Source organism: Penaeus vannamei, unplaced genomic scaffold (assembly GCF_042767895.1).
Source record: "Penaeus vannamei isolate JL-2024 unplaced genomic scaffold, ASM4276789v1 unanchor345, whole genome shotgun sequence".
NCBI lineage: Eukaryota > Metazoa > Arthropoda > Malacostraca > Decapoda > Penaeidae > Penaeus > Penaeus vannamei.
The window spans coordinates 1-15,877 of record NW_027213349.1 but is presented as its reverse complement, the minus strand read 5'-3'; the positions used below and the strand labels follow the sequence as shown (position 1 = coordinate 15,877).

General features: G+C 57.1%; 1 protein-coding gene across 1 annotated transcript; it reads left to right on the top strand.

Moving 5' to 3' along the window:
* Positions 1-611: 611 nt before the first annotated feature.
* LOC138860962 (uncharacterized) lies at positions 612-11,381 on the top strand. Its single transcript, XM_070119560.1, has 9 exons — positions 612-777; positions 1,430-1,557; positions 3,124-3,762; positions 5,254-5,442; positions 6,451-6,639; positions 7,669-7,836; positions 8,194-8,361; positions 10,231-10,398; positions 11,196-11,381. Exons 1-9 carry the CDS (start codon positions 612-614, stop codon positions 11,379-11,381), a joined length of 2,001 nt encoding a protein of 666 aa, XP_069975661.1.
* Positions 11,382-15,877: the final 4,496 nt, after the last annotated feature.

Sequence of the window (15,877 nt, the reverse complement as noted above, 5' to 3'; positions counted from 1 at the left end):
TTCTCTTTTCGCTCTTAAACTATTCAATAATTATAATATGATAATGATAATATCAGTTGTAATAATGGTAACGATAGTTATGATGATAATAATGATAATAATCGTAATAGTAATAAAGATAATAATAAGGATAATTGTGATAATGATAATAGTAATAATGATGATAATAATGATGATAATAATAATACTAATAGTGATGATGATAACAACAATAATAATGATAGTGATAATAATATAATACTAAGGAAGATGATGATGATATTGGCAATAATGATAATTATAACAATAATGATGATAATGATACTGATGATGGTGATGATGATAATAATAATAATAATAATAGAAATAATGATGATAATAATGATAATGAAAATAATAAAGATAATGGCAGTAATGATAATAATCAAGAAGTTGCTGATAATGATAGCGATGATAATAGTTATAACAGTAATGATAATAATGATAATAATGACACTGATAGTAATAGTAAAAATGATAGTGATGGTAACAATAATGGTAATAGTAATGATAATAATGACTTCTATTAGTAACGATAATAAGATTGATAAAAATGAAGTCGTGTCATGGATCGGGTAGTTCGCATAGTTCGGATGAGTCGGGTCGTCGGTTTTAGAGGTCGGGTCGTAGATCGGGTCGTGGATCTAAGAGGTCGGGTCATTATTCTTAGAGGTCGGGTCGTAGATCGGGTCGTGGATCTAAGAGGTCGGGTCATTATTCTTAGAGGTCGGGTCGTAGATCGGGTCGTGGATCTAAGAGGTCGGGTCATTATTCTTAGAGGTCGGGTCGGGACTCGGATCGTTGGTCTTAGAAATCGGTTCGTAGATCGGATCGTCGGTCTTAGAGGTCGGGTAGTAAATCGGGGACGTCGGGCCGTCGTCGTTAGAGGTCGGGTCGTTGTCCTTAGAGGTCGGGTCGTCGTCGTTAGAGGTCGGGTCGTTGTCCTTAGAGGTCGGGTCGTCGTCCTTAGAGGTCGGGTCGTTGTCCTTAGAGGTCGGGTCGTCGTCCTTAGAGGTCGGGTCGTGGTCCTTAGAGGTCGGGTCGTCGTCCTTAGAGGTCGGGTCGTTGTCCTTAGAGGTCGGGTCGTGGTCCTTAGAGGCCGGGTCGTCGTCCTTAGAGGTCGGGCCGTCGTGCTTAGAGGTCGGGTCGTCGTCCTTAGAAGTCGGGTCGTCGTCCTTAGAGGTCGGGTCGTCGTCCTTAGAGGTCGGGTCGTCGTCCTTAGAGGTCGGGTCGTCGTCCTTAGAGGTCGGGTCGTCGTCCTTAGAGGTCGGGTCGTCGTCCTTAGAGGTCGGGTCGTCGTCCTTAGAGGTCGGGTCGTTGTCCTTAGAGGTCGGGTCGTCGTCCTTAGAGGTCGGGTCGTTGTCCTTAGAGGTCGGATCATAGTCCTTAGAGGTCGGGTCGTCGTCCTTAGAGGTCGGGTCGTTGTCCTTAGAGGTCGGGTCGTCGTCTTTAGAGGTCGGGTCGTTGTCCTTAGAGGTCAGGTCGTCGTCCTTAGAGGTCGGGTCGTCGTCCTTAGAGGACGGGTCGTCGTCCTTAGAGGTCGGGTCGTCGTCCTTAGAGGTCGGGTCGTCGTCCTTAGAGGTCGGGTCGTTGTCCTTAGAGGTCGGGTCGTCGTCCTTAGAGGTCGGGTCGTCGTCCTTAGAGGTCGGGTCGTCGTCCTTAGAGGTCGGGTCGTCGTCCTTAGAGGTCGTGTCGTCGTCCTTAGAGGTCGGGTCGTGGTCCTTAGAGGTCGGGTCGTCGTCCTTAGAGGTCGGGTCGTCGTCCTTAGAGGTCGGGTCGTCGTCGTTAGAGGTCGGGTCGTTGTCCTTAGAGGTCGGGTCGTCGTCCTTAGAGGTCGGGTCGTCGTCCTTAGAGGTCGGGTCGTCGTCCTTAGAGGTCGGGTCGTCGTCCTTAGAGGTCGGGTCGTCGTCGTTAGAGGTCGGGTCGTCGTCCTTAGAGGTCGGGTCGTCGTCCTTAGAGGTCGGGTCGTCGTCCTTAGAGGTCGGGTCGTCGTCCTTAGAGGTCGGGTCGTCGTCCTTAGAGGTCGGGTCGTCGTCGTTAGAGGTCGGGTCGTCGTCCTTAGAGGTCGGGTCGTCGTCGTTAGAGGTCGGGTCGTCGTCGTTAGAGGTCGGGTCGTCGTCCTTAGAGGTCGGGTCGTCGTCCTTAGAGGTCGTGTCGTCGTCCTTAGAGGTCGGGTCGTCGTCCTTAGAGGTCGGGTCGTCGTCCTTAGAGGTCGGGTCGTCGTCGTTAGAGGTCGGGTCGTTGTCCTTAGAGGTCGGGTCGTCGTCCTTAGAGGTCGGGTCGTCGTCCTTAGAGGTCGGGTCGTCGTCCTTAGAGGTCGGGTCGTCGTCCTTAGAGGTCGGGTCGTCGTCGTTAGAGGTCGGGTCGTCGTCCTTAGAGGTCGGGTCGTCGTCCTTAGAGGTCGGGTCGTCGTCCTTAGAGGTCGGATCATAGTCCTTAGAGGTCGGGTCGTCGTCGTTAGAGGTCGGGTCGTCGTCCTTAGAGGTCGGGTCGTCGTCCTTAGAGGTCGGGTCGTCGTCCTTAGAGGTCGGATCATAGTCCTTAGAGGTCGGGTCGTCGTCGTTAGAGGTCGGGTCGTTGTCCTTAGAGGTCGGGTCGTGGTCCTTAGAGGTCGGGTCGTCGTCCTTAGAGGTCGGGTCGTCGTCCTTAGAGGTCGGGTCGTCGTCGTTAGAGGTCGGGTCGTTGTCCTTAGAGGTCGGGTCGTTGTCCTTAGAGGTCGGGTCGTCGTCCTTAGAGGTCGGGTCGTCGTCGTTAGAGGTCGGGTCGTTGTCCTTAGAGGTCGGGTCGTCGTCCTTAGAGGTCGGGTCGTCGTCGTTAGAGGTCGGGTCGTTGTCCTTAGAGGTCGGGTCGTCGTCGTTAGAGGTCGGGTCGTCGTCCTTAGAGGTCGGGTCGTCGTCCTTAGAGGTCGGGTCGTCGTCCTTAGAGGTCGGATCATAGTCCTTAGAGGTCGGGTCGTCGTCGTTAGAGGTCGGGTCGTCGTCCTTAGAGGTCGGGTCGTCGTCCTTAGAGGTCGGGTCGTCGTCCTTAGAGGTCGGATCATAGTCCTTAGAGGTCGGGTCGTCGTCGTTAGAGGTCGGGTCGTTGTCCTTAGAGGTCGGGTCGTAGTCCTTAGAGGTCGGGTCGTCGTCCTTAGAGGTTGGGTTGTCGTCCTTAGAGATCGGTTTGTCGTCCTTAGAGGTCGGGTCGTCGTCCTTAGAGGTCGGGTCGTCGTCCTTAGAGGTCGGGTCGTCGTGCTTAGAGATCGGTTTGTCGTCCTTAGAGGTCGGGTCGTCGTCCTTAGAGGTCGGGTCGTCGTCCTTAGAGGTTGGGTTGTCGTCCTTAGAGATCGGTTTGTCGTCCTTAGAGGTCGGGTCGTTGTCCTTAGAGGTTGGGTTGTCGTCCTTAGAGATCGGTTTGTCGTCCTTAGAGGTCGGGTCGTCGTCCTTAGAGGTCGGGTCGTCGTCCTTAGAGGTTGGGTCGTCGTCCTTAGAGATCGGTTTGTCGTCCTTAGAGGTCGGGTCGTCGTCCTTAGAGGTCGGGTCGTCGTGCTTAGAGATCGGTTTGTCGTCCTTAGAGGTCGGTTTGTCGTCCTTAGAGGTCGGGTCGTCGTCCTTAGAGGTTGGGTTGTCGTCCTTAGAGATCGGTTTGTCGTCCTTAGAGGTCGGGTCGTCGTCCTTAGAGGTTGGGTTGTCGTCCTTAGAGATCGGTTTGTCGTCCTTAGAGGTCGGGTCGTCGTCCTTAGAGGTCGGGTCGTCGTCCTTAGAGGTCGGGTCGTCGTCCTTAAAGGTCGGGTCGTCGTCCTTAGAGGTCGGGTCGTCGTTCTTAGAGGTCGGGTCGTCGTCCTTAGAGGTCGGGTCGTGGTCCTTAGAGGTCGGGTCGTCGTGCTTAGAGGTCGGGTCGTCGTGCTTAGAGGTCGGGTCGTCGTCCTTAGAGGTCGGGTCGTCGTCCTTAGAGGTCGGGTCGTCGTCCTTAGAGGTCGGGTCGTCATCCTTAGAGGTCGGGTCGTCGTGCTTAGAGGTCGGGTCGTCGTCCTTAGAGGTCGGGTCGTCGTCCTTAGAGGTCGGGTCGTCGTCCTTAGAGGTCGGGTCGTCGTCCTTAGAGGTCGGGTCGTCGTCCTTAGAGGTCGGGTCGTCGTCCTTAGAGGTCGGGTCGTCGTCCTTAGAGGTCGGGTCGTCGTCCTTAGAGGTCGGGTCGTCGTCCTTAGAGGTCGGGTCGTCGTCCTTAGAGGTCGGGTCGTCGTCCTTAGAGGTCGGGTCGTCGTGCTTAGAGGTCGGGTCGTCGTCCTTAGAACTCGGGTCGTCGTGCTTAGAGGTCGGGTCGTCGTCCTTAGAGGTCGGGTCGTCGTCCTTAGAGGTCGGGTCGTCGTCCTTAGAGGTCGGGTCGTCGTCCTTAGAGGTCGGGTCGTCGTCCTTAGAACTCGGGTCGTCGTGCTTAGAGGTCGGGTCGTCGTCCTTAGAGGTCGGGTCGTCGTCCTTAGAGGTCGGGTCGTCGTCCTTAGAGGTCGGGTCGTCGTCCTTAGAGGTCGGGTCGTCGTCCTTAGAGGTCGGGTCGTCGTCCTTAGAACTCGGGTCGTCGTGCTTAGAGGTCGGGTCGTCGTCCTTAGAGGTCGGGTCGTCGTCCTTAGAGGTCGGGTCGTCGTCCTTAGAGGTCGGGTCGTCGTCCTTAGAACTCGGGTCGTCGTCCTTAGAGGTCGGGTCGTCGTCCTTAGAGGTCGGGTCGTCGTCCTTAGAGGTCGGGTCGTCGTCCTTAGAGGTCGGGTCGTCGTCCTTAGAGGTCGGGTCGTCGTCCTTAGAGGTCGGGTCGTCGTCCTTAGAGGTCGGGTCGTCGTCCTTAGAGGTCGGGTCGTCGTCCTTAGAGGTCGGGTCGTCGTCCTTAGAACTCGGGTCGTCGTGCTTAGAGGTCGGGTCGTCGTCCTTAGAGGTCGGGTCGTCGTCCTTAGAACTCGGGTCGTCGTCCTTAGAGGTCGGGTCGTCGTCCTTAGAACTCGGGTCGTCGTCCTTAGAGGTCGGGTCGTCGTCCTTAGAGGTCGGGTCGTCGTCCTTAGAGGTCGGGTCGTCGTCCTTAGAGGTCGGGTCGTCGTGCTTAGAGGTCGGGTCGTCGTCCTTCGAGGTCGGGTCGTCGTCCTTAGAGGTCGGGTCGTCGTCCTTAGAGGTCGGGTCGTCGTCCTTAGAGGTCGGGTCGTCGTCCTTAGAGGTCGGGTCGTCGTCCTTAGAGGTCGGGTCGTCGTCCTTAGAGGTCGGGTCGTCGTCCTTAGAGGTCGGGTCGTCGTCCTTAGAGGTCGGGTCGTCGTCCTTAGAGGTCGGGTCGTCGTCCTTAGAGGTCGGGTCTTGGGCCTTAGAGGTCGGATCGTCGCCCTTAGAGGTCGGGTCGTTGTCCTTAGAGGTAGGGTCGTCGTCCTTAGAGGTCGGGTCGTCGTCCTTAGAGGTCGGGTCGTCGTCCTTAGAGGTCGGGTCGTCGTCCTTAGAGGTCGGGTCGTCGTCCTTAGAGGTCGGGTCGTCGTCCTGAGAGGTCGGGTCGTCGTCCTTAGAGGTCGGGTCGTCGTGCTTAGAGGTCGGGTCGTCGTGCTTAGAGGTCGGGTCGTCGTGCTTAGAGGTCGGGTCGTCGTGCTTAGAGGTCGGGTCGTCGTGCTTAGAGGTCGGGTCGTCGTGCTTAGAGGTCGGGTCGTCGTCCTTAGAGGTCGGGTCGTCGTCCTTAGAGGTCGGGTCGTGGGCCTTAGAGGTCGGGTCGTCGTGCTTAGAGGTCGGGTCGTCGTCCTTAGAGGTCGGGTCGTCGTCCTTAGAGGTCGGGTCGTCGTCCTTAGAGGTCGGGTCGTCGTCCTTAGAGGTCGGGTCGTCGTCCTGAGAGGTCGGGTCGTCGTCCTTAGAGGTCGGGTCGTCGTGCTTAGAGGTCGGGTCGTCGTGCTTAGAGGTCGGGTCGTCGTGCTTAGAGGTCGGGTCGTCGTGCTTAGAGGTCGGGTCGTCGTGCTTAGAGGTCGGGTCGTCGTGCTTAGAGGTCGGGTCGTCGTCCTTAGAGGTCGGGTCGTCGTCCTTAGAGGTCGGGTCGTGGGCCTTAGAGGTCGGGTCGTCGTGCTTAGAGGTCGGGTCGTCGTCCTGAGAGGTCGGGTCGTCGTACTTAGAGGTCGGGTCGTCGTACTTAGAGGTCGGGTCGTCGTACTTAGAGGTCGGGTCGTCGTACTTAGAGGTCGGGTCGTCGTACTTAGAGGTCGGGTCGTCGTCCTTAGAGGTCGGGTCGTCGTACTTAGAGGTCGGGTCGTCGTGCTTAGAGGTCGGGTCGTCGTACTTAGAGGTCGGGTCGTCGTGCTTAGAGGTCGGGTCGTCGTACTTAGAGGTCGGGTCGTCGTGCTTAGAGGTCGGGTCGTCGTGCTTAGAGGTCGGGTCGTCGTTCCGAGAGGTCGGGTCGTCGTCCTTAGAGGTCGGGTCGTCGTGCTTAGAGGTCGGGTCGTGGTCCTGAGAGGTCGGGTCGTCGTCCTTAGAGGTCGGGTCGTCGTCCTTAGAGGTCGGGTCGTCGTCCTTAGAGGTCGGGTCTTGGGCCTTAGAGGTCGGATCGTCGCCCTTAGAGGTCGGGTCGTTGTCCTTAGAGGTAGGGTCGTCGTCCTTAGAGGTCGGGTCGTCGTCCTTAGAGGTCGGGTCGTCGTCCTTAGAGGTCGGGTCGTCGTCCTTAGAGGTCGGGTCGTCGTCCTTAGAGGTCGGGTCGTCGTCCTGAGAGGTCGGGTCGTCGTCCTTAGAGGTCGGGTCGTCGTGCTTAGAGGTCGGGTCGTCGTGCTTAGAGGTCGGGTCGTCGTCCTTAGAGGTCGGGTCGTGGGCCTTAGAGGTCGGGTCGTCGTCCTTAGAGGCCGGGTCGTCGTGCTTAGAGGTCGGGTCGTCGTCCTGAGAGGTCGGGTCGTCGTCCTTAGAGGTCGGGTCGTCGTCCTTAGAGGTCGGGTCGTCGTCCTTAGAGGTCGGGTCGTCGTCCTTAGAGGTCGGGTCGTCGTCCTTAGAGGTCGGGTCGTGGGCCTTAGAGGTCGGGTCGTCGTCCTGAGAGGTCGGGTCGTCGTGCTTAGAGGTCGGGTCGTCGTCCTTAGAGGTCGGGTAGTCGTCCTGAGAGGTCGGGTCGTCGTGCTTAGAGGTCGGATCGTCGTCCTTAGAGGTCGGGTCGTCGTCCTTAGAGGTCGGGTCGTCGTGCTTAGAGGTCGGGTCGTCGTGCTTAGAGGTCGGGTCGTCGTACTTAGAGGTCGGGTCGTCGTCCTGAGAGGTCGGGTCGTCGTGCTTAGAGGTCGGGTCGTCGTGCTTAGAGGTCGGGTCGTCGTCCTGAGAGGTCGGGTCGTGGGCCTTAGAGGTCGGGTCGTCGTGCTTAGAGGTCGGGTCGTCGTCCTTAGAGGTCGGGTCGTCGTGCTTAGAGGTCGGATCGTCGTCCTTAGAGGTCGGGTCGTGGGCCTTAGAGGTCGGGTCGTCGTGCTTAGAGGTCGGGTCGTCGTCCTTAGAGGTCGGGTCGTCGTCCTTAGAGGTCGGGTCGTCGTCCTTAGAGGTCGGGTCGTGGGCCTTAGAGGTCGGGTCGTCGTCCTTAGAGGTCGGAACGACGTCCTTAGAGGTCGGGTCGTCGTCCCGAGAGGTCGGGTCGTCGTCCTTAGAGGTCGGGTCGTCGTCCTTAGAGGTCGGGTCGTGGTCCTGAGAGGTCGGGTCGTCGTCCTTAGAGGTCGGGTCGTCGTCCTTAGAGGTCGGGTCGTCGTCCTTAGAGGTCGGGTCGTGGGCCTTAGAGGTCGGATCGTCGCCCTTAGAGGTCGGGTCGTTGTCCTTAGAGGTAGGGTCGTCGTCCTTAGAGGTCGGGTCGTCGTCCTTAGAGGTCGGGTCGTCGTCCTTAGAGGTCGGGTCGTCGTCCTTAGAGGTCGGGTCGTCGTCCTTAGAGGTCGGGTCGTGGGCCTTAGAGGTCGGGTCGTCGTCCTTAGAGGTCGGAACGACGTCCTTAGAGGTCGGGTCGTCGTCCCGAGAGGTCGGGTCGTCGTCCTTAGAGGTCGGGTCGTCGTCCTTAGAGGTCGGGTCGTGGTCCTGAGAGGTCGGGTCGTCGTCCTTAGAGGTCGGGTCGTCGTCCTTAGAGGTCGGGTCGTGGTCCTTAGAGGTCGGGTCGTCGTCCTTAGAGGTCGGGTCGTGGTCCTTAGAGGTCGGGTCGTCGTCCTTAGAGGTCGGGTCGTCGTCCTTAGAGGTCGGGTCGTCGTCCTTAGAGGTCGGGTCGTCGTCCTTAGAGGTCGGGTCGTCGTCCTTAGAGGTCGGGTCGTGGGCCTTAGAGGTCGGATCGTCGCCCTTAGAGGTCGGGTCGTTGTCCTTAGAGGTAGGGTCGTCGTCCTTAGAGGTCGGGTCGTCGTCCTTAGAGGTCGGGTCGTCGTCCTTAGAGGTCGGGTCGTCGTCCTTAGAGGTCGGGTCGTCGTGCTTAGAGGTCGGGTCGTCGTCCTTAGAGGTCGGGTCGTCGTGCTTAGAGGTCGGGTCGTCGTCCTTAGAGGTCGGGTCGTCGTCCTTAGAGGTCGGGTCGTCGTCCTTAGAGGTCGGGTCGTCGTCCTTAGAGGTCGGGTCGTCGTCCTTAGAGGTCGGGTCGTGGGCCTTAGAGGTCGGGTCGTCGTCCTGAGAGGTCGGGTCGTCGTCCTTAGAGGTCGGGTCGTGGGCCTTAGAGGTCGGGTCGTCGTCCTTAGAGGTCGGGTCGTCGTCCTTAGAGGTCGGGTCGTCGTCCTTAGAGGTCGGGTCGTCGTCCTTAGAGGTCGGGTCGTCGTCCTTAGAGGTCGGGTCGTCGTCCTTAGAGGTCGGGTCGTCGTCCTTAGAGGTCGGGTCGTGGGCCTTAGAGGTCGGGTCGTCGTCCTGAGAGGTCGGGTCGTCGTCCTTAGAGGTCGGGTCGTGGTCCTGAGAGGTCGGGTCGTCGTCCTTAGAGGTCGGGTCGTCGTGCTTAGAGGTCGGGTCGTGGGCCTTAGAGGTCGGGTCGTCGTCCTGAGAGGTCGGGTCGTCGTCCTGAGAGGTCGGGTCGTCGTCCTTAGAGGTCGGGTCGTCGTCCTGAGAGGTCGGGTCGTCGTCCTTAGAGGTCGGGTCGTCGTCCTGAGAGGTCGGGTCGTCGTGCTTAGAGGTCGGATCGTCGTGCTTAGAGGTCGGGTCGTCGTCCTTAGAGGTCGGGTCGTCGTCCTTAGAGGTCGGGTCGTCGTCCTGAGAGGTCGGGTCGTCGTCCTTAGAGGTCGGGTCGTCGTCCTTAGAGGTCGGGTCGTCGTGCTTAGAGGTCGGGTCGTCGTCCTTAGAGGTCGGGTCGTCGTCCTGAGAGGTCGGGTCGTCGTCCTTAGAGGTCGGGTCGTCGTCCTGAGAGGTCGGGTCGTCGTGCTTAGAGGTCGGATCGTCGTGCTTAGAGGTCGGGTCGTCGTCCTTAGAGGTCGGGTCGTCGTCCTTAGAGGTCGGGTCGTCGTCCTTAGAGGTCGGGTCGTCGTGCTTAGAGGTCGGGTCGTCGTGCTTAGAGGTCGGGTCGTCGTGCTTAGAGGTCGGGTCGTCGTCCTTAGAGGTCGGGTCGTCGTCCTTAGAGGTCGGGTCGTCGTCCTTAGAGGTCGGGTCGTCGTCCTTAGAGGTCGGGTCGTGGGCCTTAGAGGTCGGGTCGTCGTCCTGAGAGGTCGGGTCGTCGTGCTTAGAGGTCGGGTCGTCGTCCTTAGAGGTCGGGTCGTCGTCCTGAGAGGTCGGGTCGTCGTCCTTAGAGGTCGGGTCGTCGTCCTTAGAGGTCGGGTCATCGTCCTGAGAGGTCGGGTCGTCGTGCTTAGAGGTCGGGTCGTCGTCCTTAGAGGTCGGGTCGTCGTCCTTAGAGGTCGGGTCGTGGGCCTTAGAGGTCGGGTCGTCGTCCTTAGAGGTCGGGTCGTCGTCCTTAGAGGTCGGGTCGTGGGCCTTAGAGGTCGGGTCGTCGTCCTGAGAGGTCGGGTCGTCGTGCTTAGAGGTCGGGTCGTCGTCCTTAGAGGTCGGGTCGTCGTCCTTAGAGGTCGGGTCGTCGTCCTTAGAGGTCGGGTCGTGGGCCTTAGAGGTCGGGTCGTCGTCCTGAGAGGTCGGGTCGTCGTGCTTAGAGGTCGGGTCGTCGTCCTTAGAGGTCGGGTCGTCGTCCTTAGAGGTCGGGTCGTGGGCCTTAGAGGTCGGGTCGTCGTCCTTAGAGGTCGGGTCGTCGTACTTAGAGGTCGGGTCGTCGTCCTGAGAGGTCGGGTCGTCGTCCTTAGAGGTCGGGTCGTGGGCCTTAGAGGTCGGGTCGTCGTCCTTAGAGGTCGGGTCGTGGGCCTTAGAGGTCGGGTCGTCGTGCTTAGAGGTCGGGTCGTGGGCCTTCGAGGTCGGGTCGTCGTCCTTAGAGGTCGGGTCGTGGGCCTTCGAGGTCGGGTCGTCGTCCTTAGAGGTCGGGTCGTCGTCCTTAGAGGTCGGGTCGTCGTCCTTAGAGGTCGGGTCGTGGGCCTTAGAGGTCGGGTCGTCGTGCTTAGAGGTCGGGTCGTGGGCCTTAGAGGTCGGGTCGTCGTGCTTAGAGGTCGGGTCGTCGTCCTTAGAGGTCAGGTCGTCGTGCTTAGAGGTCGGGTCGTCGATTCATAGGTCGGGTCGTCGTCCTTAGAGGTCGGGTCGTCGTGCTTAGAGGTCGGGTCGTCGTCCTTAGAGGTCGGGTCGTCGTCCTTAGAGGTCGGGTCGTCGTCCTTAGAGGTCGGGTCGTCGTGCTTAGAGGTCGGGTCGTCGTGCTTAGAGGTCGGGTCGTCGTCCTTAGAGGTCGGGTCGTCGTGCTTAGAGGTCGGGTCGTCGTGCTTAGAGGTCGGGTCGTCGTGCTTAGAGGTCGGGTCGTCGTCGTTAGAGGTCGGGTCGTCGTGCTTAGAGGTCGGGTCGTCGTCCTTAGAGGTCGGGTCGTCGTGCTTAGAGGTCGGATCGTCGTCCTTAGAGGTCGGGTCGTCGTCCTTAGAGGTCGGGTCGTCGTCCTTAGAGGTCGGGTCGTCGTCCTTAGAGGTCGGGTCGTCGTGCTTAGAGGTCGGGTCGTCGTCCTGAGAGGTCGGGTCGTCGTCCTTAGAGGTCGGGTCGTCGTGCTTAGAGGTCGGGTCGTGGTCCTTAGAGGTCGGGTCGTCGTCGTTAGAGGTCGGGTCGTCGTCCTTAGAGGTCGGGTCGTCGTGCTTAGAGGTCGGGTCGTCGTCGTTAGAGGTCGGGTCGTCGTGCTTAGAGGTCGGGTCGTGGTCCTTAGAGGTCGGGTCGTCGTGCTTAGAGGTCGGGTCGTCGTGCTTAGAGGTCGGGTCGTGGTCCTTAGAGGTCGGGTCGTCGTCCTTAGAACTCGGGTCGTCATGCTTAGAGGTCGGGTCGTCGTCCTTAGAGGTCGGATCGTCGTCCTTAGAGGTCGGGTCGTCGTCCTTAGAGGTCGGATCGTCGTCCTTAGAGGTCGGGTCGTCGTCCTGAGAGGTCGGGTCGTCGTCCGGGGTCGTGGCTCGGGTGGCGTGGCGTCTCCCGCTGCCATCACGAGCCTCGCACGACCTTTAACGACCTCGATGCCTCGGCGGTCAATAGAGCGCGAAGACTCCGTGAGAGATGATCCATCAATGACAGCTGTCACGCCACTCATGGAGGCCTCATGACAATACGGGGGGAGGGGGAGGGGGGAGGGAGAGGAAAGGGGGTGGGTGGGGAGGAGGAGGGAGGGAAGGAAGGGAGAGGAGAGGGAGAGGAGGAGGAGGAGGAAGGGAGGATGATGGGGAGGAAGGGAGGAAGGAGGAGGATGGGGAGTGAAAGAGGAGTGGAGACTGGGGAGGGAGGGAGGAAGGAAGAGGATGGGGAGGATGAGAGGAACATGTAGGTAGGGAGGAAGAGGATGGGGAGGAGGGAGAGCAAGTGGAGGAGGAGGGGGAGAGAAAGTAGAGGAGGAAGGGTGGAAAGAGGGGGAGAGGAGGAGGAGGGAGGAGAAGGGGGAGGTAGAGGAGGAGGAAAGGGGAGAGGGAAGAGAAGAGAAAGAGAAAGAGGGGGAGAGAAGTAGGAAGGAAGTGAAGCAGGGATAGGGAGGATGAGAGGAATAAGTAGCATTTGAAAAAATAAGAGTAGGAAGAAAAAGAGAAGGAAGAGGAATAGGAGGAGAGGGGCAGGTTCGAATGAGCCAAAGGGTGGGTTTGTCACTTCGTAGGCAAGGGTTCACTGGTCAGTCGGCAAGGTATAATCAGTTAGAAGATGTTTGGTGAGGAAAAGTTTATTGAAAGACGTGGCAACTATATCGAAATTGTGGATTTCATTATCATCGTCACCATCTGTCTGTCTCTCTGTCTCTTCCTCTCTCTGTGTGTCTCTGTCTCTGCGTGTCTCTGACTGTCTGTCTCTCTCTCTTTTTTGGTATGTCTGTCTCTCCCTCCCCCCTCTCTCTCTCTTTATTTCACTCTCTATTCCTCTCTCTCTCTCTCTCTCTTAACCCCCCCCCCCTCTCTCTTACTCCTCTCTCTCTCTCTCACTCCCTCATTCTCTGTCTGTCTCTCTTACTTCCTCTCTCTCTCTCTCACTCACTGTCTGTCTGTCTGTCTCTCTTATCCCTCTCTCTCTATTACTCCCCCCTCTCTGACTCACTCACTAACTCCCTCTATGTCTGTATGTCTGTTTGTCCCTTTTACAGCCACCCCCTCTCTCTCTTACTCCCCCCTCCCCCTCTCTCTCTCCTCTTACTCCCACCTCCCTCCTCTCCCTCTCTCTTACTCCCTCCCCCTTCTTTCTCTCTCTCTTACTACCTCACTCCCCCCTCTCTCACTCACTCACTAACTCCGTCTATGTCTGTATGTCTGTTTGTCCCCTTTCCCCCTCTCTCTCCTTACTCCCTCCCTCTCTCTCTCTCTTACTCCCTCTTTTTCTCTTTCTCTTTTACTCCCCCTCTCTCTACTCTTAATCCCCCTCCTCCTCCCTCTTTCTCTCTTCCCACCCCCTTCCCCCCTCTCTCTTCTCTTACTACCCCCTCCCCTCCTCTCTCTCTTAATCCCCCTCCCCCTCTTTCTCTCTTCCCCCCCTCCCCCTCTCTCTCTCTTACTACCCCCTCCCCCTCTCTCCTCCTTAATCCCCCTCCCCCTCCCCCCTCGTTCTCTCTTCCCCCCCTCCCCCCTCTCTCATAGACACGCCTGGACACACATTTCCCTTCTTGCTCGATAACACATCACCTCGTAACTCCCTTTTCCCCTTTGCTCTTCCCTCATTCGCTGGCTCTTCCATCACCTCACATTTCTCCTTCTCTCATATTCGCAACCTATTCTAAGCGGGCTTCTCTTTGTCTCTTCCCCCTTTCTCTATTTCATCCTCTCTCCCTTCCTTCTTTTGGACTTTTTTTTCTCTCTCACTCATCTCATCGACACCTGTAGCTCTAATGTACGTCTTTTGTTAAACCTTTTTATTTATATTTTTTCTGATTCTGTTCGTATTTTTAGTGCTCCTGTTTTGACGTTCGGATTTACGTCCGGAAATATATACGGAGAGAGAGAGAGAGAGAGAGAGAGAGAGAGAGAGAGAGAGAGAGAGAGAGAGAGAGAGAGAGAGAGAGAGAGAGAGAGAGAGAGAGAGAGAGAGAGAGACAGAGAGAGAGAGCGAGAGAGAGAGACAGAGGAGGAAAAATACCTTCTGCAAGTATATCTTCATCCAGGAATATGTGTTCTTACTCCCCTCGTCTCTCTCTCTTCTCTCTCTCTCTCTCTCTCTCTCTCCCTCCCTCCCCCCTCTCTCTCTCTCTCTCCTCTTCTCTCCCCTCACCCCTCTCTCTCTCTCTCTCTCGTCCCTCTCCCTCACTCCCTCTCCCCCCCTCCCTCTCTCTCTCTCTCTCTCTCCCCCCCTCTCTCTCTCCCTCCCTCCCTCTCCCCCCCCTCTCTCTCCCTCTCTCTCTCTCTTCTCCTACACCAATCCCCCCCATCACCCTTACTCTTGTCTCCTCTTTTTCCCCTTGCCAATTTCCTTCACAGCAATCAAGCTTAGGTGTTACGGGAGAGAGAGAAAGAATGGGGAAGATCGAGGGGTCTTCGCGCCGACGAGGGGAAAAGAGGGGTAAGGAAAAGGGGGAGGAGGGGAAGGGACGGAAAAGGGAGGGGAGAGAAGTAGGGTAAGGGACGGGAAGGGGCGGAAAAGGGAGGGGAGAGAAGTAGGGTAAGGGACGAGAGAATAAGGGAAGGGAGGGGAAGGGAGGGGAAGGGAGGGAGAGGAGGAAGGGGAAGGAGGGGGAGGAAAGGGAGGGGGAAAGGGGAAATATGAATGTGGAGAGGAGAGAGTAGTGGGAGGAGAGGGAAGGGAAGGAGGATGGAGGGGAGGGGAGAGGGAAGGGAGGGGAGGAGAGGGGAAGGGGAAGGGAGGGGAGAGAGAGGGGAAGGGAGAAGGGAGGGGAGAGAGAGGGGAAGGGAAGGGAGGGGAGGAGAAGAAGGAAAGGGAGGGAGGAAAACCGGAAAGGGAAGGGGGAAGAGTTAAAAAGAGGAGTGGGTAATGGAAGAAAAGAAGAAGGAAAGGAAAGAAAAAGGGGAGAAGGAAAAGAAGAAAGAGTAAGTATAGAAGGGAGGGGTAAAGATAGCGCGAAGGTATGAGTGGGAGAGGGGAGGAGGTGAGGAGGGGAAGAACAGAGGAGAGGAAGGGTGGGGAGTGGTATACTGAATGAGTGGGGAAGGGGAGGGGAGGATGAGAGTGAGGGGGAATAAAGCTCTTTAATTCTATTTCACGAGGCTAAGGAATGTTGAGATGCACACGGATACACGTACACATACACACAACTAAAAGAACACATCAACACACACCACACACATACCCACCCATCTACCCCCCCCCCTTAACACACACACACACACACACACACACACACACACACACACACACACACACACACGCACACACACACCACACCCATACCCACCAATCTACACCCCCACCCACACAAACATACCCACCCATCTACAACATACACATCCCTATCCACACACACACACACACACACACACACACACACACACACACACACACACACACAAACACACACACACACACACACACACACACACACACACACACACACACACACACACACACACACACACACACACACACACACACACGCACACACACGCATACACACTGAAACACAAACTTGACAAATGGGGTTCTTTGCCATCAATAAAAGTGACAGCTGGTGTAAAACTCCCATTTACTCCGCACTTGATGGGCTTATTGAGTGGCCCATCACGGAAGTTGCAATGGAGATCTGGGATAGGAGGGGGAGAGGGGAGGGGGAGAGGGGAGAGGGAAGGAGGGGAGAGGGGGTGGGAGGGAGGATATCTACAGGATAGGAGGGGAGGAGGGAGGGAGAAGGGGAGAGGGGGAGAAGGGGAGAAGGGGAGAAGGGGAGAGGGAGGGAAGGGAGAGGGAAGGGTGGAGGGAGAGATATCTGGGATAGGAGGGGAGGGAGGGGAGAGGGGAGAGGGGGAGAGGGGAGAGGGGAGGGAGGGGGAGAGGAGAGGGGAGAAGGGGAGAGATAAAGAGATACAAAGACAATAAAGAGCCTGAAAAATAAAGATAGAGACAGGAAAAGAAAGAACTGACAGAAAGAGACAGAGAGACATAGAAAGACAGAAAAAGACATATAAAGACTGAGAAAGACGGACAGACAGATAACGACAGAAAGATGTAAAGGCAGAAAGAAACATAAAAAGACAATGAGATGCAATAGTGAAAGACAGAAAGAAGATGGAACAGAGAACGACAGACAAAGTCAGAAGGAGACATAGGAAGACAGAGAAAGACAGAGAGAGACAGAGAAAGACGGAGAGAGACAGAGAAAGAAACACAGAGACAGAGAAAGGCAGAAGGAGACATAAGTAGACAGAAAGAAACAGAGAACAAAAGAGAAAGACAGAGAACAACAGAAAAAGATAGAAAGAACAGAAACAAGAACGAAAAGGAAAAAAAGA